General features: G+C 45.4%; 1 protein-coding gene across 3 annotated transcripts in view; it reads right to left on the bottom strand.

Annotated features, from left to right (window-relative positions):
- skap1 (src kinase associated phosphoprotein 1) overlaps nt 1-24031 on the bottom strand; it is a 162023-nt gene that overhangs the window by 13625 nt on the left and 124367 nt on the right. For 2 of the 3 annotated variants that reach the window (XM_088623055.1, XM_088623056.1), the window contains 2 exons: nt 19100-19153; nt 11852-11961 (listed from right to left, as the gene is read on the bottom strand). In XM_088623055.1, coding sequence (XP_088479181.1) covers nt 11852-11961; nt 19100-19153 — 164 coding nt within the window. The remainder of the gene's footprint in view (nt 1-11851; nt 11962-19099; nt 19154-24031) is intronic. The other variant, XM_088623054.1, reaches the window with a different exon arrangement.

Genomic DNA, 24031 nt, shown 5'->3' on the forward strand with positions numbered 1-24031 from the left:
TCAAAAGCTAATGGCAGTTTCAGGCAGTTAATCATTTCTTTGTTGTAATCCAGCAAAATTACTTTATGCTTTTTTAAGAACAAAAACAACCTGACGGCGATAAAACGTCTCTCACGAGAATTTTCTATACATGTCGAAAGACCTGTCGTGTCTTGATCTTGAAATCTGTCCAAATACATTGTGAGTAACTTGTCACTAGATGTCACTGCTGCCCACTGTTCTTAATGCGAAATGCACGTTCCTGGTTTAACTGTACAGTATAGCAGAGTGGCTTCAATCCACTTCATTTTAGAGCTCCAATACAGCCAGCGCTTCACTGTTGTAACAATGCTGGGAACAGGATAAACTGCCCCTTGGCACGGCAAAAAGTACATGGATCATGCCTCTAAATGTCTCTTCAGACAAGCGCCAGTATTAAAAGCAAGCAAGCCAGCTCTGTGAGGGGCCTTGAAAATGTAAACTGATTCCCTAAATGGCTCCCTGTAACTCCCTACATTGGAAGTGTATTTTTATAAGTACTATAAAACTCCTAAGTATTTTTATAAGGCAGCTTTGTGTAGCAATGCTTAAAGAGGGTACAGTGGATCGGCAGTGGTAGGTGGAATGATTTGGGGCTTCATTAAGAGGAAATGGAAAAAATTCAGAGGGAGAGGAAGGAGAGAGGTCAGGCCTGCAGGACAGCCCCCCTGAGCCTACTGCTCAAAACCGCCTCTCAGTTTTGCTCTCGGCTGCGTGGGCCGAGCATCCATACCTCACCTGGAGCTCCATTAGGGAGCTGCCTGAGCACTGTCTGAAACCAGCACAAGGCAAACACAATTCACATTAACTTGGAAATCCATCCCAATTAAACGTGGAATGCCAATTAGGGTAACAGTCTCTGGCAGACTCCTGTGCCATCTGAAAGCCACGCGGACGTGCATTCCTGATGTGTCTCGATGCCGCCTTGGAGACGCGGTGGCAGCGGCCGGGAATGTTGAAAAAAGCCGCAGCCTGATTGGCCGCCGGCCTACAGAATCCTAAACCCACGCAGTGCCGTCCAATAGCAGTGAGGAAGAACGGGGAGCTGAGGTGGAGCTGCACTCTCAGGATTCAAGGTGGCATCTCAAGCTAAGCCAAATGCTCTCTTCTAATTGCCGCAATAACCTTCTGAAAACAAGACGGAGACGTGCACCAGGGAGCCGGCAGGAACAGCGCCTGTTACCTGGAAAGGAGAGTTCATTTAACTCATTAACCCCGAGAGCAGGGAAAACAATCAGGACCCATCAGCATGCAGATCACATGGAGGCATCATCACAGAACCGAGCAGCTCCTGCAGGATGTGCAAGATTGATAGATGGACCGGAGGGAATAATTAACCTGGTAAATTGCAGTGCGGTTCTCTCGTTAGAGCACGCCGCAACCACCGGAGAAAACACCTTCAGCTCCCCCCCTCTCTCTCTCCCGTCGTGCCCCCTGCCTGTCCCTGCCTCTGAAACGGCAAAGGATTTCTGAAACTGAAAGGGGCTTGACTGGCAACTCGGCAGGTGGCCCGGAAAGCACGATCTTTACAGTCCACACGATGGGCAGGTGCAGCACAAAGACGTTAAGGCAGCATGGCTCACACATGGTGCAAATTTGCCACAGCGTCCTGCAAATTCATTTTTCACCTTTATGGCACCTCCTACTTGCAATGAAGGGTTTACTTAATACATGGCTATACATGATCAATCTACAAATGAACATTTTGTGAATATTACTTTACATGCCATGCACTTTCAGGTTATTTCATTTCTGATTTAACAGAGTTTTCAAATGGTTTCAATCCCACCGTCAAACACCTTTGAACGCTGTACCCTATTTTCTTCCTTTACATTGTAACTGGCATGTGGCATATTAATGACTTCATGACATTTGTTTTGCAAGGCATCATAATACCGTCCCAGACAAATCAAGGGTATTATGAAATCACGATCGTTCTTTAATTTTGCCATTAATTGATCAGAGCAGTATGTTAGCCATAATGACATCTGCAACACAGTCCCTGTAGGCCCATTAAGTGACTATTGGTATATTGCATAATTCATAAGTTATTAAATCAATATATTTCTTTGTACCCGATGTTCTGCATTTCAAATGCATCTTAAAATAAATGAGTCTGATGCATTTGAAGCTCTTCACTGTGCACTATAACCATCCAGTGTACAGATTTTGCTCAGTAAAGTTAAAATTCTAAGCTGCTGGTTGGAAGGTTTCGTGGAAAGTCTGATAAAGAGCATATCATTATTATTTTTTATGTAAGTTCTCAGTGTGCTGTATCTCAAACGAAGAACAAAATCTTCTTTTAATAATGTGTTCAGTTCACAAAAGCATAAATCTCCCGGCCCCGATGACGTCCCTCCTGAATTTTTGTCTGACTTCTTGGCCTTATTTAGATCTTCTTCTGCTTGAAAGAACAACAAGTTGCCAGTCAGGAGGGATCATTGCAGAGGACTGTTAATACTGCTGTTATATCACTTTCACCAAAAAAAGAAACCGATCGCGCCCTTTGTAAGACCTATCGCCCGTCTCTTTGACTGAGTCTGACGTCAAGCTCACGCAATGCTGCTGTGTTGCTGGGTAAAGGTCTGTAGGACCACATAAGACCGTCACAGTCAGACAGGCTTTATCAAAGGGCACCTTGCATGTGCCCGCATTGGCCACACTGCACACATGTGCACAGACATCGCACAGTGGGGAAATCTCTGACCAGCTCTCGATCGTGTAGGCTGGGGATCGGGTTTCATCGACAGGGTTACAGTTTCATACACCAGACCTTCAGCAATGATGTTAACAGGCTACAGGAGGTCTTCTCGGTCTGCGGTCTCTCGGGGGAATGTGTCAGGGATGTCCTGTTGTCAGTGCTGCATGCCTTGTGTGTGGAAGTACTAGCTCAGGCTGTCCATTAATCTGCTTTTTCTGCCAGTTTCTCTCAACAGTGTTCAACACATTCCCTTATGCTACTGACATACTGTTATATGCAGACTGTCTTCTAAAGCTCTTCCAAGACTTGTCTTATTTATTAATTATATCTGAGCCCCTTGATACTTTTTCAATAATATAAATTCTTCCAAGTTTGCCTTAATGGCTTTAAAATTTTCAATGTATTAACCTAGCCTACCTCTGCCTACACCAAGCCCTTCAGTGACCTTGCTATTGCAATTCAGCTGAATACTGTGATGCAGAGATCAATTATTGAAACTGGCACCGCTGCAATTAATGAATACATCATCCAAATGAATAACTGGATTGACAGGGCAAAACTTTTGTTCTTACAATTTGAGAGAGGAGTTAGCCGAGGGTCACATTCCACACCGAAGGGCTGGGAAGAGAGGGATTTTCCAGAGCAGATATCATTCCAATCGCAAGCCGAAATACTCACAGGAATGTGTTAAGGGACTAAGGGGTCGGTTCGTTTTGCGGGCATAAAAGATGACAGTTACAAAAGTGTCACCGAAACACTTGTTTTGACTGTGGTATTAATAAAACTGAGCACTGCAGTGCGCCAACACAGAGAAGAGAGTTCAATTAGCAAAAAGCTTTTAACAGCTGGGCTATGGCCCCCTTAGGTGTCTCTTATTAAGATCCCAGTAACACACAGCAACTGTGCTCAGCAGGGGGAATCTTTCGAACCCCCACAATCAGTCCTCGAGGATGGTATAACACTGAGAAACTGTTAAAAAGGAGAAATGCTGCAAAGCCCTAAAGACAACCCAGCCCACACTGAGGAAACACCTCCATCGTAAATCTCGCCAGTCCCCTAGTTTGCTGGCTGTATAATAGCTGCCTGTGAGAATTGCAGAATGCAGCAGTTGTGGAGATGTGACCCTTAGCACCAGGTCTTTTCATTCTGGAGCATAAATCAGAATCCTGGCAGATCACCACGGCCAATCAGGCACTGAGGAGGACAGAATAATCTCTGCAAGGGTTCCACAGAATCTGGAATGTGGATTCTAGCTTGGCGGAAAGTGGGTCTCAGAGTAAACAGTGCTGAAGCCAGATTACAGCCTCACCAGACACAGAAAAAAAAAAGAACTCATCTACAGTAAGTGTTGGCAGATCTGCCAGCTACTGCCCTACACATTCTGCAAATATATAATGTCTATAAAACAAACGTCAGGCCAGCTAAGCAAATTCTTCTGAATGCTGCTTGCAACAAACTGGTGCAAAAGAAAAAGACTGGAATTCCAGATTATTCATCCAGTCCAAATTGCTCAAAGATTGTCTCTGTAGTTGGGAACTTGATTTCTAGAGATTTTAAAATCTTTTTTAACTCACTGTCAATGAAATCTCTGCACCCCTCGCCACTCTGGCCTATTTTAATGTCCCTAATGCCACTGCGCCCTCAGCCGACCAGGCACAAAGCTGTCCTGTGCTTTGTCCGGGCTGAAACACATGTAGCCGGAGCCAGTTCAGACCCCCTGGGCGGAAATGGAAACACACATGCCGAGCTGCACGATGACGTGATCCGGGCTCTGTGAGTCACCCTGGCAGCTGTTGCTCTTGTCACACACTGTTACTGCAGCTGAGAAATACAACCTGCTAGCCGGGTATCCAAACCCAGAGGAGGCTGGGAGGTGTAGAGTTACACTGTGCCCTCCAACAGCTGGACAAGAACGTAACAGCATACGCAATAGTCACAGAGAAGAAAAGCAAGTATAACTATCACAGTTTATACGCAGGTGCACACAAATGAGCCTCAGTTCCAGTTTTAATTAATTGCTCGTAGCGTTTTCACATTTTTAAATCTATGCCTAGGACACGGGCACTGGATTAAAGCCCTCAGTGGATGTACAACAGGCAGAGCCAATAAGGTAATGTCCCAGAATCCTGTGAGATCATTATGACATCACATGACAGAGTGCTGCTGTGCTGTTCTGTGTTCCAGAAGGCTGGGGATGAGTCCAAGACACCCTTCCAGTCTGTGGTCTGGCGTGTGCTGGACCCATGCTGTCTGAACAGCTAAACAAACCATTTTTCAACTTGGGAGGGGGGCAACACATCTTACTGTATGAAAGCACTGGTACAGAAAAGGCCATCAGGGAAAAAGGCCTCAATCTGTAACACATTATTTCATTCGGAGCCTAAAAAGACATTGCCAGGCCAAGAACAACTCCATCAGAGACTCTTCTGTGTTAATCATATTTATTACGTCTCATAGTCTGTTTAGTTCATGAAAGAGAGCTTTCTCTCAAAGGCAAGACTATCTGAAAGCCAGAATTGTGCCGAGTGTTAAGGTCTGTAAATCAAAGCTGTTTTTGCAGCACATCAATTACATCTGAAAGCTTACGGAAAACTAAACCTGAACATATTGTTTTCAATAAAAGCCACCACCACTGAGCCACCAATTTTATTTGGTTTGAATTCCAGCCTTAAAGGCAAGATGGCTTCTGGGAAAAGTGGACTCTGGAATAAAAGGAATTCAACAATCCAGTTATGATTTAGGACAACGACAAAGAGCCCCTTCCATCGCAACCCCTCTGAACGCCAGTTCAGTGGAGCACAGCGGCTGTTTGTGCACTGAGATGTATAATCGAGCGCAGAGCAGCTCCCCAGAAAAGAAGAGAGAGATGAGGAAAATCGAACCGAGACTGGGAGACTCTAAAGGAGCTCAGAGTTATCTGGGCAGAAGCAGAGAGCCCTCTGCTATTCTGGACCAGGGGAATTTTTAATTACCACAACAGAAACAATTTCTTCCAAATATCAGGTGGAATCAAACAGAGGACTATGAAGCAGATGAGGAGGGGGGAGGAGGAGGGGGGGGTGCTGTGCTTTAGAAATGCCAGATGGTTGTTGATATTTGTGTCTTATTTCATGTTTCACGGTATTGAACACTAAAAAAAAGGCTAAAAAGAAGGAACAAAACAGCTTCTGAGCCGCCGAGTCACAAGGCCCGGGGAAGGCAGCCTGAGCTGCAGGAGTGTGCGGGGCTGTAAGCGCGAGATTAATTCGGCAAAATTAATTGGGACAAGATTGAAAATGAAATTAAGACGCAGTTGAGTGCACAGGCATTTAACTGTCGCTCCTCCTTCCCCTACTTCAACACACACTTCCCCAATACTCCCCCTACCCCCCAAACACCCTCCTGCTCCCCCACCTGTGAGCTCCCCCTGCCAGCCTGGATTAATTTTCTCCAAATCAGGGCCATCCCTACAGAAAGGGCCCTGCAATGGGCACAAACACACTCCTCCTCTCTCTCTCCAGTCTGCTGGCCCACATCCCCCAGCCCCACAGCTGCTGTTTAAACTGTTCTCTTCCACACCCCCTTTACACCCCCTTCGCCACCTGACATCATAACCCTTATTAAACGGTAATGATCCAGCCCAGCAGACAATCGGAGACGGGAGGACTCTAACGACCCAACTCTGCACGTTTTCTGATGGGGGATTCCAGCCGCCGACGGCTGGGGAGCCTCTGGAGCATCGCAGCAGTAAAACAACAGGGAGGTGAACAGGGCACCAAGAACAAAACACACAATATACATAATCTTCACGACTGAGCATGTATCGAGCACCACCACTACTGCACCCTGCACTTTCATCCTCCAAGACACGGCTTCCATTCTCACTTCTATGAGGAAGCAGAAGAATGTGGTATCACAGTACCTGAGGCCCGCACAGCTCCAGTGGTGTCATGTGCTGGAGAGAGGGGTGACTTAGGGCACCTCTGAATCAAAGAGGTGAGTCAGAGGTGTGGTGGCGCAGAGGGTGGCAAATTCTGACTCGTCCTCTGCTGGGCACCAAAAATTGAGTACAATGCAAGATATCAAGGTTGCTCAACGTCTGAGGAAACATCCACCCCCCAAGAAACCAACCAGCACAGAATGAACCTCCTTAAAATGATTCACTGCAGGGAGAACCCTTGACGTGATCTGTGCCCTACTCACCCAGCCATTTGGCAAAGTAACCGTTTACAGAACAAAAGTTTATTTTTGTAAGGCGATAACGGCACTTTATGTGGGAACAATAAAATTCAAACACAGGAGGGAGCTTTGAAGTAAACTGTACCACATACCAGAACAGTACTGCTTCCTCGTGTCAAGCACATCACACATTTTCATTCGCTAAGAACATCTTTTCAAAGCAGACTGAAGAAGTCAAGAGAATGGCCCTTATTTTAACCTTGCTTCAACTGTTAAATTCCTGGACTAAAACAATCGCTATGTGGTTTGTAGAAGGTCTTGGTCAAGAAAGGATTGTATAAACGAAATTCCAAGCAACCAGTTGTTAAGGCAATAAAGTATTGGACTTCAACTTGAAAAAGTCAAAACAATGCAGATTTTATTAGTGAAAGGTCAAATGATCAAAGGAGGCGCTATAACTAAATAAAGAACCAACTGAGGCAAGAGCAAATCTTCAGTGGCCAACTTTTTAAACTTCTGAAAGCAAAAGGATGAAAACCAACCTGTTTACTCACCAAGGAAAAGGAAGAGAAAAGGACCGCAGGCTGGGATAGGAGAGGGGAGCAGGCTGGGATAGGAGAGGGGTGCAGGCTGGGATAGGAGAGGGGAGCAGGCTGGGATAGGAGAGGGGTGCAGGCTGGGATAGGAGAGGGGAGCAGGCTGGGATAGGAGAGGGGAGCAGGCTGGGTAGCAGAGTCGACTCTTTTGCACAGGCTCCCGCACGATGGCAGCACAAGGCAGAGCCTGAAGACAGAGAGGTTTTCTTTACAGTAAGCGAGGGATCAATACCGATCAATTGCGGAGCTTTTTATAACATCTCCTGCTTTATTCGGAGGGAGGGGATATGCTGCCACTGTGACTCTCTCCAGTTTGAGCAGCGATTTCATAACCGTCAGTTAAGCCTTTCTTTAATACAGGCCTCTGGCAGGACTGATTGCTCCCTTCTGACCTGTCCCCCTGGCCTATTAATTACTTCCAGTCTTCAGATATCAACACTCAGACCATCCTCGTGGTTAAAAAAGGATATTATTTTGAATTCCTTATCACTGACCGGACTTGTTCGGTTCTGAATTCTCTTTACTCCACGTTCTTATTCCGCTGAATGAGAAAGAAAGGATGATGTCTAATGTCTATTTTTTTCACACGACACAAAAGTTACTTAAAACTAAGACTGGTAGATGCACAGGAGGGCTTTGCAACACATTTAATCAATCACACGTACTAAACACATAGCAAACTGTGTTTCAACGGCAGTAGAGAGAGGAGGGCCTGAACACGTTTTATAGCGTACCCCGTGACCTCCCCATGTTCGTTTTAAGTCCTGCTTCTTCAGTCATTTCCGTTTCAAAGCCCTGTGCAAATCAGAGCACCAGCCTGGAACACTTTGTAATGAGAGCTTCTGAGGTGACAGCACACGAGTGACAGAGCACGAACAACCAAGTCACCCCTGAGTGACCAACGGGGACGTTCAGAACAAAAAGTTTTAACAAAACTCAAGTCACGTCTCATGTTAAAACGAAAACAGAAGTCATTTTGTTCTCCCATCTAAATTGCGAAGGGGCCAGGTGGAGAATTGCCCCCAGGGTTTGGCAGTAAGGATATGGGCCGAGAGAGTGACTCTCTCTCCGGGTCCAGGGAACATGCTGGGGTTCAGCCTCCATTGTATCGTCAAGCAGGGAGAGAAGTCTGGAGTAGGGCACTTGTCAGGAGCCGCCGGGACGGGACGGGACGGGGCGTGGAGGGTGGGGACAGGCCCAGAGCCCAAGGCTCTGCCGGCACAGTTCAAAAGCAGCAACCACTCCAGCTAGCAGGGAGAGCACAGCCCAAGGTGCTGCTGAGCATTTCAAGTTTGTAACTGGGTTACACAATTCAGGCAATTCAATGCTCCATAGGTAATGAATCACGGCTCAAGCACTTCACCTTTTCTACTCACATTATTCACATATAAGCGGTTTCTTATATTACATGAGTACAGACCATCTGAATCTGACCCTTCATATACTGTATAACTGTGACGAGACTTATGAATCAGGTCTCATGCTATTTAGACATCTTCTAGCTTTTGCTTGGAGACACAGTGATAGAAGTCTCATCAGACGGCAAAGTCTGGTTGTACGGACAGGGGCGTGTCACAAGGACAGGAAGAGAAGTAAAACAAAACTCAAGATGAAGGGCCCACACTCATAGCTGTTACTAACGTTATTAAGCTGTTATTTTTGACCACATGATCCAAGTCTGCACTGACCTCGGACTCCTGCCGGCTTCCTGCCTCCGTTTCTACGGACCTGGAAGTGCAAAGTAGCTCCCCAAGACTCTGCTGAGTTTAACAAAAAGACAGCAGTATAACTGCATCGTACTGCAGACCCTGACTGTGTCCTAGGCCAGAAAAACCTAAGGACAGGAGAAGCGACATTCGGATACATAGCTCCCACAGTTCAGAGCACACTTCCGCCCTCAGTTACGTACAGTTACTTACTGTATGCTGACAGTGCTAATGTTTTTAAGTCAAGGTCATCCACATGCTAACGGCACATCAGCGCTTTGAACCCAAGTCATGTTTTCACGTACCGGGTGGAAGTGGTTTGTCTTTCGATTAAATGCCTTTCTGCTCTTGGTTTCTTTGATAGCAGCTGTGGAGCTCTGTTTATTCAAATATTGCATTGCTGAGATGCAGCATGTTTTTACACAGAAGCTAGCGTGAAAGGCGCTATATGAACTTTATTTTTATTTCAATCAGCACTGGAACAACTGGAAAAAAACCTGAGCTTGGCTGCATGGCACTGGCATTACAAAAACTCAAAATACTAACAAAGAAAAAGCAAGATAATAAACAAAATTAGGGTTAAGCCATGTTGGTTCTTGAAAACTAGGAAAACTCTGTAAGAAACTAAATTACTGTGCAATCGAGCTCTGTAAAATACACATAAGAAACAGCCAAAATGTTCATTACACAAAGAAATTGCTCTCGTAAAAATGAGAAAAAGTAATGTGAAAAGCCAAAAAGAAATGATAAAAGTTAAAAGCCAGTCCTGTGTACCTTTAAGTGATTCACCTGCATGTTGTAATAAACAGAATGCGAGTTTCGCCTGGATGAGCAACTCAATTATCCCCACAATACCGAAGCAGTAATGTACATAAATCCCATTACACAGGAAATCTCGCTGTTGGGCATTTCACACAGCCTCATAGCCACAGAGCAAAACAACAGCAGGTTTTTTTTTTCTTCTCCCTTTTTTAACATGCACGAAGAAAGTCAGTTTCAAAATAAAAGCACGCTTTTCTCCGATCTGAACAAAAAGACTTTTGTGTCTCTCTGCCATCCCAACAAAGCTGACGTAGCTAAAGAAGGAGAAGGATTAGCAATTACCAAGAGGTTAATTAGGTATCCTCTGAAGCCCAGGGTCCGAATCTAGCTTTTGTACCTGGCCTGGCAGAGACAAACGACACCCTGGGTTAAATATATATCAGAAAGGAGCCCCCAGAAGAAATACAAAAGAGCATGAGACAAGGGACAAAGTACCGAATCTTTGGATCAGCAGCCCCAATCACAGTTGATTTCAAATGTTTCTCGCTTCACCCCACTGGTTACTAGGTTTCACAGCAAAAAAAGAAGCTGCATAATGTGGCATAAGTCCCAGAATTGGCTTGTTCTGCTCAGGGTACAGAGACAGGGGGTGCCTTCTATTATACATACATACATATATATATATAAAGTATGGGCACATACAAAAACCAATAAGATGTCACTCTGTCACTGGGGTCAGATTGATGCATCTCTCAGCTCTGGGCCAGCAGCACATAACTCATCATTACTGTGGCTGTGAAGTGCTGCACAGGACACATCGCCCTGTCGAATTTACAGTGGGTCAGGGCTCCGGAGAAATAGATCACAGTCTCTGTAAGCAAGCATGTGGTTCTCAACCGCTCGAGGAGATACCCTCCCAGAGGCGGGGGGGCAGATGAGTGCTGGCGCCGTCTCTCTGTTAGTACGCAGGAAACTGCGTCCGCTTTGCATAGTTTTCATTCAAAGCTGGATAGCTCTGAACACGCTGTCACATCACCGGCATGCAACTAGTCAGTCTCAGGGGCTTCCTCTTTTTAAAATTCTGTAAGCAACAGAGCGCTCTTGGGCATCATGGCTTTAAAGGCGCTATACAAAGACAGACGACTAACCTCCCTTGACAACACCCATGCCTGGCTGTGTCCAGTGTCACTACTTGGAATGGGAAAGCAGATGGAAGACAGGAACACTGTGAAAGTTGGACATGATTTTAACTGTATTAAAAGCACAGCAGAATGTAGTAAATCACCATGCAGTCCTGGTGGGGTCATGATATAAAAATATGACATAACCAGGCGGAAGTGCAGCTAAGCAGAGTGGTACAGACAGTTAAAGACTCTGGAAAAAATCACAGGGGACAGCTGTCATTCTCTTAGCAGTCCCCTTTTCTGTAAGAGGGTCCGAGAGAGATGGTGAGACAGGATGTTCTACTGGACTGGAATTCAACAGGTTGTTTCAAATACCGAGTCGCTTATTAGGTCGAAATAAGGTTGCAAATCCCAACCTAATTTCGCACCACCCGTCACAGCTCTCAGCTTTTTGCAGCATCTCGCCAAGCAGAGAGGCCGACTGTGCATCAGGAAACGGCACTAGGTTCCTCGACTGCAGCTGGCACTTCAGTAAACGATTCAGTCCCGCACGACCCACAGAGAGGAAAGAGTGAACTTCGCTGACAGTTTTGCAGAAGAATTACTTCCAATAGGACCTCAAGCTCCTTTAGAATGGTACCTTGAGTCTCATGTGTAGCACAGAGCACAAGCAGGACTTGCTTGGGGTGATAAATGGTGAACTAACTAGGAATCGCGGTAACAAGCCCTTGACAATGTGGGACCGCATATCCTCTGGTCTGAGTGAGGCTGTTTCTGCGACCTGACCTTGCTGATGATGTAGATGAGGTCTCCTCTGTTGAAGGTCAGCTCGTCGGGCTCGTCCCCCTCGCAGTCCCACAGACACTGGTAGAAATTTGCATAGTCAACAGATCCTGCTGAGGACAGAAAGAGACCAAGAAAGAACCCAAAATTACAATGCGATCTGGAAAGCCGACAGAACTTCAAACAGTCCACAGTTTTGGTACCAGCTGAAGTTCACTAAAATCACACCGTCTCTGCAGAATGGTAGTGCTGATATAGGTCTAAAATGTGGTTCATTCCCACCCTTTGCATGTTTATTTTTTCTATGACAATCACCGGAACTGGAATTAATATATATAATAAGCGACACCATCCCCACGTTACAAACCACTGCTAGTACGTTAGCTATGCACGGCAGGAGACATATACAGAAAGACAGCAGATTTCTGCCATCCCACCTCAGACAAGTGATTATAGAAATGTAACTTGATAAAAGCTGGCCGTGGTCTGCCATGGCAAAAAAAGCAGAGCACTGAGCCGAAATCATGGTGAGGTATTAGAAGAAATAGCAAACCACAGAAAAGCAAAATCACAACATAACCAGAACTACACATTTATACTAATGTGCAAATGTACTGCACTTGAGGGTTGAACAGCATCCACATTACTGACTCGCTCAGTAAAAACACGACTGTTTAACTGACAGAATAATTCATGTTCAAAAACGTGTATAAAGCACAGCCCTGCAAAGGTGTCGTATTCTCATTCTGTGCCTGCATTCCAGGCAAGGAAGGGCTTTTAAGCCACTGTAAGAAAAGAGCAGGCTGTTTGTATAAGCTCCTGCTTCGTGTTTCCATTTGAAATCTGCTGCCTGATCCCTTCATACGTGCTCTGTCAGCATGCACCTCGAAAACCTTTTAAATGGCTGTGAGATGGGGAAAGCAATCCAAAAAAAAGAAAGCACATCGTTTCAATTTAGCGCCAGCAAAAGCGGTCATGCAAGATTGAGTAGGTACATTGCTTTTGGAATTGAACTCCTCATTAGTAAATATTAAATATTTACACTTCAACACCACAGTGATCCAATGCATTTAAATAATAAATGCATTCACTAATTAATTTTCGGAAGCACTTGCATCAGACAGGAAATTATTGGATACGGCTTAATTAATTTTGCTCTAGTTTTATTAAAGGCAGGGCGTATCATTTCTACTTGTGGTTTCTTAAGTGAGACAGAGGCTCCAGGTTGTTTCTGCAACTGGAAAGGAAGTCAGGGAGATAGTGTGCATCACTTTCAGCACTGTGGAGAGAGATGCACTTCCACTGTAATGATTTTGGCAGCTGTTAGCGGTTTTGATACACAGGTTCCTTGCAGTTAAGTATTTGTTCTGACTGACAGAAAGCAGTAAAAGCAGAAATGAATTTGATTTCTGGTGGAAATTATCAGACACTTTGAACCATTCCATTCTGAATATATATTTTGCTTCCAGTATGTATCACCATCTATGTACATATTTTTAATTGGAATTAATCAATGACATTTCAAGTCTATCCATCTTTCTTTCATTGTCTGTATTTTCTCCCATTGACAGGCAATTCTCAACATGCCAGTATTTTTATTTTATCCCCCCAAAACTCTCAAACAGAAAAACTCTCACACACACACCCATCCTCTCCACACAGCACAGCACCGATATCACATTTCCATGAAGCCCTCATTTATCTTACATTAACTTCAACAGCTGACAGAAAGGCCATTAAGACATCAGTGATACGGCTGTTGAGGACAAAAAAAAAGCTTTCCTTCATTTTTCGAGAGAACATAATTCCAGCTGAGAGGGGATCTGTCAACTCTCTCTCCCTCCCACCTAATCTCTCTCCTGCTTCTTGCCTCTCCATTCTATACCAGTAAGGCTCTTCCACTGACACACCAGCCTCCCTCTGCGCTGCGCTGGTTTTGCTGGGAGCGACAGCTTCAGTCAAGATCACAGCCTCCCCCATCCTCTCTTTGTGACAAGATACCAACATTTGTAATCCATATATAATCAAAATGATAGAACGCATGATATCAATGATAACATGTTATATATAATAATATGCAGTGTAATAATACGTGTCCTTACATCAACTTAATCCATGAATTTAATTTGTCACAAACACCCGTCCATCCATTTTCGAATTGCTTACTCCAGTTCAGGGTCACGGGGGGGCCGGATCCTGTCCCGGTAAACAACAGGCACAAAGTGGGGTTCACCCTGAACAGGAGGGACGCCAGTCCATCGCAGAGCAGACACAAACACACACACACGCAAATCAGGGCCAGATTTCCCAGAAGCTAATTAACCTACCAGTATGTCTCTGCACTGGGTGGAGGAAGCCCACGCGAAAAACCCGGGGAGAACGTGCAGACTCCACCCAGACCGCACCCCACGAATCAAACCCAGGGCCCCAGCTCTGCGAGGCAGCAATGCTGCCCCCTGCGCCACCGTGCCGCCCAGCGTGATAACCACACCAAACACAATATGTTTCGCCATCAGAATGCTTCCTCTAGGGAGTGGGAAGAGGAGGAAGCTGGTGGTCAGACGAGCCAATGAGATGCTGCGGCACCCTGGGGCCCCTGCAGGCCTGCGGCCGGGCGCGTCCTCCAGGCCCAACGCATGTTCAGGTTTCTACATCATCTGAAAACTGAGCTTCCAAATGTGACAGAATGTGCAAGAGCATAAAACCCTTCATCTACAGACGCCGCTGGCACATTATTAATGATATTTACTGTAGCTTGGTACGGCGCCTATAGGTCTTCCAGTATTCTTTTTCATCTCTGCCGACACATCAGAGGACTGGAGAGCCGTATTGGTAAAACATACGCCATCACGAATCCAAACTCACGCCTGTTCCATAACATGTGAAAAACATGATTCTGGGTGGGGGAGTCCCGAGACACCGCTTTCTGATTTTGACTCATGTGGAAGCGTCTGCTGCTTGATGCGTTCAGTACATTTGACCAGGTGGGAAAAAGTAAGTTATTTGAGAACAGAATGAAAAGAAAATTACAAATTCCCTTGTTCTCCAGGTCCCGGAGTGCTGGGAGCAGAGACAGAAATTATATATGGATGTGCACTGAATGAGAAATATAAACCTTTTATGAAATACGTGGTTTAAATGCACAAATAGCAACTGTTCTTCAACAGCTTGACATACAAATCTTGCCTTTTCATATCTGATCTAATTATAAAAAAAATCCAACAGCATAGCGCGATAAACAACAACAGGATCTGACAGATGGCGATCTGCACTTTCTGATGAACTCTGCAGAGTAAATACCAATTCACGCAGTTTGTCCTGGGGGTGAGAGGATGGGGTAAGGTCACTTGTTTTCTACTGCAACTGCCTCTATCCTTATCCTCGGATAAATTTCTCCTTAACCGAATGCTGAAGGCTTGTACGAAATATTAAGCTTTCACGTCAACTGCAGAGGTTATCGGTTATCACTGGGTATTCTATCAAATGCATGTACGAACACTGACCTAATGAGGCATGCCACAGCACTATGATGAGCAAGATCATTTGTGTTTGCTGCGCAGAGTTCTTAGCACGCCAGCTCTTCTGTCGAGCTGCTAAATGCCTCTTTTTGCAGAGAAGAGAAAAAAGACACTGCAAGTGTGACAGTGAGAGACTACGGGTTCGGCAGAACGCTTCTCACTCCTCTTGGAAACTGAGCGTCAGAAAGATCTTTCAGGCTTGCTGACCGCTGTGCACAGGTACTATGAAGTTAGGCTCTGGCATCAAGTCTGCAAAGGAAAGAGAATGCACTGTTCCAAACGGACTATAAATTTATGACTCAAGTCCAGATGAAAGCCAAACCACAGGATGAAAGAACTGAAGCCTTTCAACCTCTGACCCATCCGCAAGTTGCAAATTACAGCCCAAAGCAGGAGAGAGTTTATCTGCTTGCCAGAGAGAGTGTTTTAGGGTTAGGGATGCTTCTTCCTGCCATGGGATCTGTAATATGTGACTGGAATGTGGATCTCATGTGGCCTGTGTGAGGTTGCTTTCTGCAAGATTAAGTTCCAACATGCAGCTGTTACCATCAAAGTGACAATAACAATTAGGTTTAGAAGATCTTTTGAGATTGAGGAGGTTAGACAGCATGTGAGGAATAATTTGGTAGACTTTCTTAGCTCTGGGGCAATATGAGTGGGATGATTCTTAAACTGACAGGATGAAAGAACTGAAGCCTTTCAGAAAATTGAAGTCTTGCACAGATAATACAAGCATTCAAAATCCTCAAGGGCATTAATAAAGCCAAGACAGTGCACTATGTGTATGTGCAATTTAAACACAGAGTAGGCGGCTTTTCTTTACCTAAAGGGTTGTGGGAGTAGGGAACAAGTTGCCCAGCCTTGTAGTTGCAGCAACTACTTTGGCTTCCTTCAAGAAATGACTGTACGAAGTCCTTGGATCAATAAGCTATACCTACCAAATGTGCCAGATTGGCCTGCTCTCGTTTGTAACTTTTTTACACTTAAACATTTTTTTTTAATCAAACATATGGACAAAGTTGTCTTTAGGTCTTGATCACTAGGATATAAGCAAGACTCACCATTTGCTCTGTGAAAGTCTCTTGTGTATTTAGCAGTGACAGCTAAACACAGACCCAGCTTGACAGAATACATTCTCTGAGATATTTATGATCATAATATAAAAAAGGCAGACGCTACAGCAGTTTGGGTATAAATACTAGAAATGAAAATGCCACACTTGGATAAAAAATTATTCAATAAACACCTACAAAAAACATTTTTTTTCTGTGCTCTTATTGAGAAAAAAATCTTAAAAAGTCGGAGAATTTAGCCCTCCATTTTTCCATGCACTCTAGGCGTTACTTAAATGACGGTCTCTCCCTCCCATCCTAAATAGCAGAAGAAAGGCCTGTACCCTGGAAATAAGGTTCACATGATATCCTGATTACCAGAGACACATCTATCCTTCCGTACAGCATTTTACAGTCTGAGAAACAAGACAAAGTCAGCCCTCCAGGTTTACACGGACTTTTAAAGGCCGCTCTGTTCTTTAAGTGGACATGAAGTGTCTGGACGGGATTAACTGTGCTCTCTGCAAACGCAGGAAGGCAGGGGTGTGGGGGGCAGGCCTTCAGGAAGTGACCTCTGTGCACATGGGAGCTCGGTATTGACCCACTAACACTTTTACGGAACCCAGGAGGGTGGTTCGGAGCTCGCCAGGAAGGGACTGTACATTTCCCGTACTGTTAAATAATAACAACAACATCAATAATAAAAATAAAAATCCTTGTTAAGAGTTTGACTTTCCCCCAGAGTGCTCAATATCAAGGAAATATACCAAAAAAAATGAAGCCGATTCTGGAGTATTATGTTTTGTAGGGACAAGCCAACTGTTTTTAAACTAAAACAAAGTAATGATGACTGTACTATTAACTCATTACATGCAAAACAGGACCATGCATACAGAACTAAACTCTCAGCCACAGCAAGGTGGGTTGTAAGATTGATTTGACACAATGCAGGTGCAGTTTTCAATCATTCTGCTGGCTCCAATAGCCTCTTTAGGTGGTCCAACACAACCAATAAAGACCTTACAGCTCACATGTTGTGTGGTTCCTAATATGGGTTACAACGTAGCTGTGCATCTGGGGGAAAGGACATGACCTACACTGTATGTGACTGGCTCTTCTGTGGAACTGGGTGGGAATGGAGGATACTGAGGGAGGATCTTGAAGCCCCTGTTGAAAAACTTAAGCCCTCTGCTTAAAGCTTGCAGCTGCTTCAGCCCGGCCATCCTTACTCCGACAAAGGCATTCCTAAACATATCCCAAGCCCCCGAGCCTTGGAGGAGTCCCAGAGACCCCTCCTGGATACTGGGCCTGTGCCGTGGGCTGCGACAGCCCTGCCAAGCCAAGGCAGAATAACAGATTGCCATCTCTTCCCCGGCTGCTCCACCTGCTCACCCCTCCCTGGGCTGCACTTCCCCCTCCCTGCTCTCCCCTCCAAGCTGGACGCTGGCGTTTCCTCTCTCTGGCTCGAGAGCAGGGGACCTGTTTCCTGCCTCGTGTGTCCCCTGCCGCCCCCCCCCTCCACCCCACGCCCCGCTCAGGGAGCAGGAGAGGGAGACCGAGTGGGCACGGGCGATAAGAGCAGGGATCCTGTCCACGTTTCCGACTTCCTACCTCAGCTCTCTGGCCGGCCCGGACAGGCAGGACAAACAACTAGTGAGAGCAGCCCCATCTCTGGCAGCCTGACAGCAGGAGCTGCGCAGCAGTGCACAACACAGGGCTGCACTGCCAAGGTCCTGCTCACACCACAGCCCCACCAAGCACATCTGCATGGCTAACAATTGAGGTTGGGCGGCAGGGTCACCTCTCCAGCGCCCGGGGAGGGAAAGACACAGGGCGAACGCTCTCAAGGTCTGGCGCGCACAGCTCCGGACGAGGGAGAAAGCAGCCCTGCTGCCCGAGCAACTCAAACGCTCTTGCGTTTATTTAGCTGTGAAACAGAAAGATTTCTGAATATCGCCTGGCAAAGCACTGGTTAACCCGCCGAGGCGGTTTTTTTTTTTAAACGATTAAGCATATCACAAGTCAGAAGTCTTACCCTCCATTTCACACGAGAAAGCCTTGCAATATTTGATAGCGTTTTCTAATGCAAGCATTCGATGTTTAATAAAATTCTGCACTTCAGAGGTATATTGGCATCACAAGGCAGGAAATCACAATTACGCAACTCAAACTGCTCAGATATTGACACCTGAATAAATGTAAAATTACTGTAACTTGAACAATCCATTTGAATGTGACCTGTTATCCAATCCCACCAGTAATTACACTGATTACAACAAGCTGCACAATTGATTTAATCAGTTAATAGATCAAATCCCTTTATTTAACTAGGTAAGAAAGAGAGCAAAGGAAAATAAAATTAATTTACTGGGGGCCTCGCTCTGCAGCAACACAAGCTCCCACTGAAAGACTCACTGCAATCAAAAGCACCACAGAAGAAATGGACGCCGAACATGCCTAAAGCAACTGATTGATTGAGCTTCTTAGACACAAATAAATTGCACGTTTCTCTCAGGTCCCACAGAAGAGCCATGGAGGTCAAAGTGAGCGCTGGTGAAATGCAGCTGCCATAAATCAGCCAGTGTGGGAAGAGGGTGCCAAGCTGGTCTCAGGCGGCCCGCTCCACTGCCCCAGCTGTGCCTGGGTCTGGACTGGGCTCGACCGGCGTGGAGATCTCTTACCCGCCTTCTGTCTCTTCTCAGCGCCTTCCTCGGCCATTGCAGGAAAGTCATCCTCTGGAGAAACACAAAGTGCGAAATGACCATGAATAAATAATGTATTCTAAAAAGACGCAGGAGCGGATTATAAACGACTTAAACAGGCTACTACGTCACAAACAGGGTCAGCTGTAACGTGCAGTATGGGGGGCAAATATGGACTACGAAACCAAACTGTTTCAACTTAATTTATCGCAACAAAGCGTCTCCTTCTCCTTTTGCTTATGGGATTTGTGCGTCTGTCTGCACGGAGAAGATCTCACTAGACGGGCACCAGGCACATGAGGAGGAGGGAAGAGACAGAGGCCGGCGAGCGAAGACCACAGCAACATAGTGCCAGGCCACCAGAGGCCATGATGGATTAAGGCTTCTCTTTTTATCTAATTTCACTTATCATTTTCTGTGTTTAACATATTAACTTAAGAGCAATTTCACATACAGTTAGGTTTATTACCTCACAAATCACAGAGGTAAATTGGGATGGATTGTGGGTGGGAAGGTCAGGGAGGAACCAGGCGCCAATGAGAGAGCGAGCAGGGAATCGGATTCACAGGCCCCCAGAACTGATGGATTCCCTGCTGCCTTCTGACACGTTTCAATACCGCCTGATTGATTCTGAACTGATCACCGGGACAGTCGTGCAGGCAGTAAAAATAGCACTGTCATTGAAGTCATAAAGTCCTAGACTTTTTTTTTAGCCCATTTCGCCTCTTAGAAATCTACATGATTTAATTATGGTTCAATTTGCTGAGACTGTGCTACATAATTACATGCACAAGGTTCCAGAACCCCAGAGAATTGTGTCTTACTGTATGTGGCACACTGACATGCTGCTCGTCTGCTTTTTTTTCTTACTAGGGAAATTATACTTTGGCTTTTTGTGCTGAAGTGACTACTGACTATAAGGAAAGCAACAGAGGGAAAACAAGACTTTCTGAAGCTTGAAGGTTGGTATCCTTTCACACAAACCAGGGAACTGTCTGAACAAACCGTGGCACAACCAAACCTCAAAGACCACTTCTCAGGTCACCAAAAAAAAAGTCTAAAGTTTAATTTAAAGAAGTTTTAGTCCAAAACGCGCTGTTGAGGTTCGACTCCAATCCTACGTGTCCACTGTTGGGGGTAAGAAATGCTCTCGGAAGGACGATGGACCGGCTGGTCATCAGCGAGCCGCCGGCACGAAGCTCTGTGAGCTCGTCTGGGTGAGACGCTGCTGGGCTGAAGCTGGTTTTAAACCCAGCCTTACTTTCCTTCTCCTAATAGCCCGCTGCTGTTCTCCACGCGCAGCTCTGATTTCATATTCCATTCGAATCAATTGAAATCGGCTCAGGGAGCCTGGGGTGGACTTCCCAAATTCAATCTGAGTGGAGCTGGCCTGAGGTGTCGTCGCCAGTCCCCCCCCACCAACCTCCAGGGACGAAACCTTAAACAACAGATCTTTCCTAAATAAATCAACGTTTATTCTGCAGCACGGCCACTGAGCAGCTCCAATGGTATTACCATTGATTTTTAAATATATTAGCAAAAGTGGCAGCATGTTTCCATTGAGGGGGGGAATTTAAATCTGCTGATTTAAAAGAAATAACAAGGGACAGTACATGGTTTCTTTTCCTTTCTTCTTATGATTTTTTTAAAATATTGCACTCGCTCCGAATTATCTCTGAGGATGCTATCTGATCAAAGTAAACCATCCCCCAGAAAAACGTTCAAAGGGGAAATATGGACATTCGGTTTGTATTCTTATTCATATATCTAGTAGAGACAAAAGGAGTGTGGAGGCAATCAGAGATAGGGTCCATAGAGAATTTGTTTCTAACAAAACATGATTGTTGCTATTGAACACTGCCCCTGGAGATCCTGTTTTTTAAATTCTTTTTCATCTTTAATCCTTTTTAACGTAGCTCTGAAGATGAGCAATTAAGCGTCTTTCTGAGCCGCACAGGAAAGCTCATTTGTTGATGCACTAAAGTATAAGTGCCTATTTTTCTGTGAAGAGGTAAGAGATTCATGTGTGTAAAGCTGTCAGAAAGGTCTGGGTGTATTATTCTTTTTTAAGTATGAAGAACAAGTGCAGAGAGACAGTGGGAGTTTGCTGTTTGCACAATAGAACAGATCTTGTTTATATACAGTGTAGGCAATTTGCTTTATTGATTGGTCACTAATTAGTTCAAAATTAAAAGACAAAAACATTCACATAAAGCAAACACAAACGCACTGCACTATATTATAAGGCACATGCTTTACAGAATTGATTTTCTGTAATTTCTTAATGACCTTAACAAACAGTGAGGGTCTTAACTCTTCACACAGAGGAAAGAGAAATTAAACGTGTCTAAATCTGATAGCAATGTATTGGACAGTTCTTTCTATACACACTCTTCTGCTCCATCCACAAATATCTCCAACACATTTTCTCATAATACTCTCCATCTCCCTGGGTCAGGCTGGATCTTTCACCTTTCGAACATGAACTCCAAATAAAAAGGAGTGCTTGATCCCAATCTAACTGAGAAACCCCAAAGCTTATTGGTAAGGAGTTTTCTCACTTTTACTTGTGTATTAAATGTAAAAAAGATTGTGAAAATCCACAAAACAAAATGCCAAAAATTAAAGAAAAAAGAAAAGAAAGAGGCTCAAGGATATATATAAGATAAGATCAGATCACTTTATTGGTCATATACAATTTCTTGTATTAGGAATTTGTGTTTTCGCATACCCCAGCTTGCTCTCCATGAGACACACAGACAGGGAGAGAAGCTGGGGGTCAGAGCGCAGGGTCAGCCGTTTATACAGCACCCCTGGAGCAGTTGGGGTTGAGGGCCTTGCTCAGGGGCCCAACGGAGTAGGATTCCTCTGCCGCTGCGGGATACGAACCGGCAACCTTACAGCCACAGGCGCAGATCCCAAACCACAGAACTACCGCTCTGCCCCTAACCAAACATATGGTTGGTAAAAGACCTATCCTTACTGCTTGCATTCTAAGGATAGACTTTGAACAACCAGCTCAGATTCGCAGGCCGGCAGACAGACAGAGAGGAAGGCACGCAGGACTATTTTCCATTCCAAGAAGGGCCTGAGGGGGAGCAGCTAACTGCACTCTGCTGACCAGGAGACAGGTGTCAGCAGCGCTGCTGCTGCCTCCAGAGAGCGCAGAACAGGAGGGCACACAAGATCCTCTTGCAGCCCGATCCGAAGACCTTCAAGATCAAGACCAACGAAAAGGTTCCGTCTACCTGCTTTGGCCTTGTACTTTGCAGAAGACCTTTGTTCTGCGTTTATTTTTTCTCTTAAAATCCACCATCTCTCCATTATTCAATATTACTTCTGCATATTCCCCAAAGAAGGACATGTGTGAGTCCGAACAGTGGAAAGACGTACAGGTATAGGCTTTGAACATTGTGACATCCATCTGCCATTACTGAATTTCTATTGACGATACACTAAATGAGCATTCGCTAAATGTATCACTTTTACCTTAGTTCTAACTGATTTTCCTCAGATGGGTAAAAGTCTTGGGCAGCATGATGGCATGACAATTGATATGTTTGTTACAATGGGTGGCAGGGTGGCACAGTGGTTAGCACATACTGTAGCTATGGTGCCGAGTTCAATTCCTGGGCTGCTACAGTATCTGCATGGAGCTTGAATGTTCTCTCTGTGATCACGTTAGTTTTCTCCGGGTGCTCCGGTTTCCTTCCCAAGTCCAAAAACAAGCTGGCAGATGAACTGGCTTGTATAAAATTCACCCTGCTGTGCCTGTCTGTGTCTGTGTGTACTCTGCGCAGGGGAGGCATCCTGTCCAGGGTGTGTCCCACCTTGCACCCAGTGCGTCCTGGGATAGGCTACAGGCCACCCAGCCCTTAAATAGGATAAGTGGTAACTGATGGCGATGGGTGATACTCAGGCTTTCACTAATACTGACTTTGTGAATTTCACATAATCCTGACAGGTGGGCCTTTTGGATGACCTTACATACCCCATCCGGGGCACGCTGGTTCAAGGGCATCTTGCAAGAAACAATACCACTTAAAGAAAATGCAGGGTGGCACAGCCGGCTTGCAGAAGCAGGTCCCAGCTTGCGCAGGTTCAGAGCCAGCCAGCCCCGGTCCGGCCCGCGCTGCCCCAGTGCCCTCACTTGGGGAGGCAGATGGGTGACTCCAATTACTGGTGTGGCACCCAGCGGTCTCGATGCTGACAGCGATACCCCACAACTTCGGGCCCGAGCATCCATCCTCCCGCTGTCAGCATTCCGATAAAACCACCCTGGCGCAATCCGATACTTCCGAGAGGACACGGCCTGCTGATACCACCCCTTTCCCGACACTCGCATCAGTCCCCTGCGCCATGATGTAGCAGAATCCCGCCGTCCCTCCCGAGCGCTGCAGTCGTGCGGTCCTCTACACGGCGCACACACACGGACACACGGATGTACAGAACAAGAAACGTCAGCCGTTTCTTCCCCAGTAGCCAACCCCACACCCTCCACGCACACTCACAACTCACACAGCTCTGGCTCTGCGGCGCTTTTTTCTTTTTACTTTCTGCTAAACTTTCAAAGTCACTTTAAGATGTAAACTGCTTTAATGGAGATTTATAAGACTGTCATTTTTGTTTTCTCTGTGTGACGAGAAAAGAAAGTGTTGGGGCGATCGGTATAGTCTTGCACGGTTGCAGCATCTCACCGAGCACAACACAGAGTGAAAACCTCGATCATTACCTCTGCACAGAAACAACGGTCATTAATTCCAATGCAACTGAACGCAATGAAATTTATACTAGAATTATTCTTTTCTTGACACCAACAAAACATGTCTAAATATCAGACTTTACATTCTAAGCACAAAAAAACAAAATCTAATAATCAGTTTAGTGCGTAGTTATCAGTTGAAATGAAAG

The sequence above is a fragment of the Lepisosteus platostomus genome, chromosome 28, assembly GCF_059453375.1.
Source record: "Lepisosteus platostomus isolate fLepPlt1 chromosome 28, fLepPlt1.hap1, whole genome shotgun sequence".
NCBI lineage: Eukaryota > Metazoa > Chordata > Actinopteri > Semionotiformes > Lepisosteidae > Lepisosteus > Lepisosteus platostomus.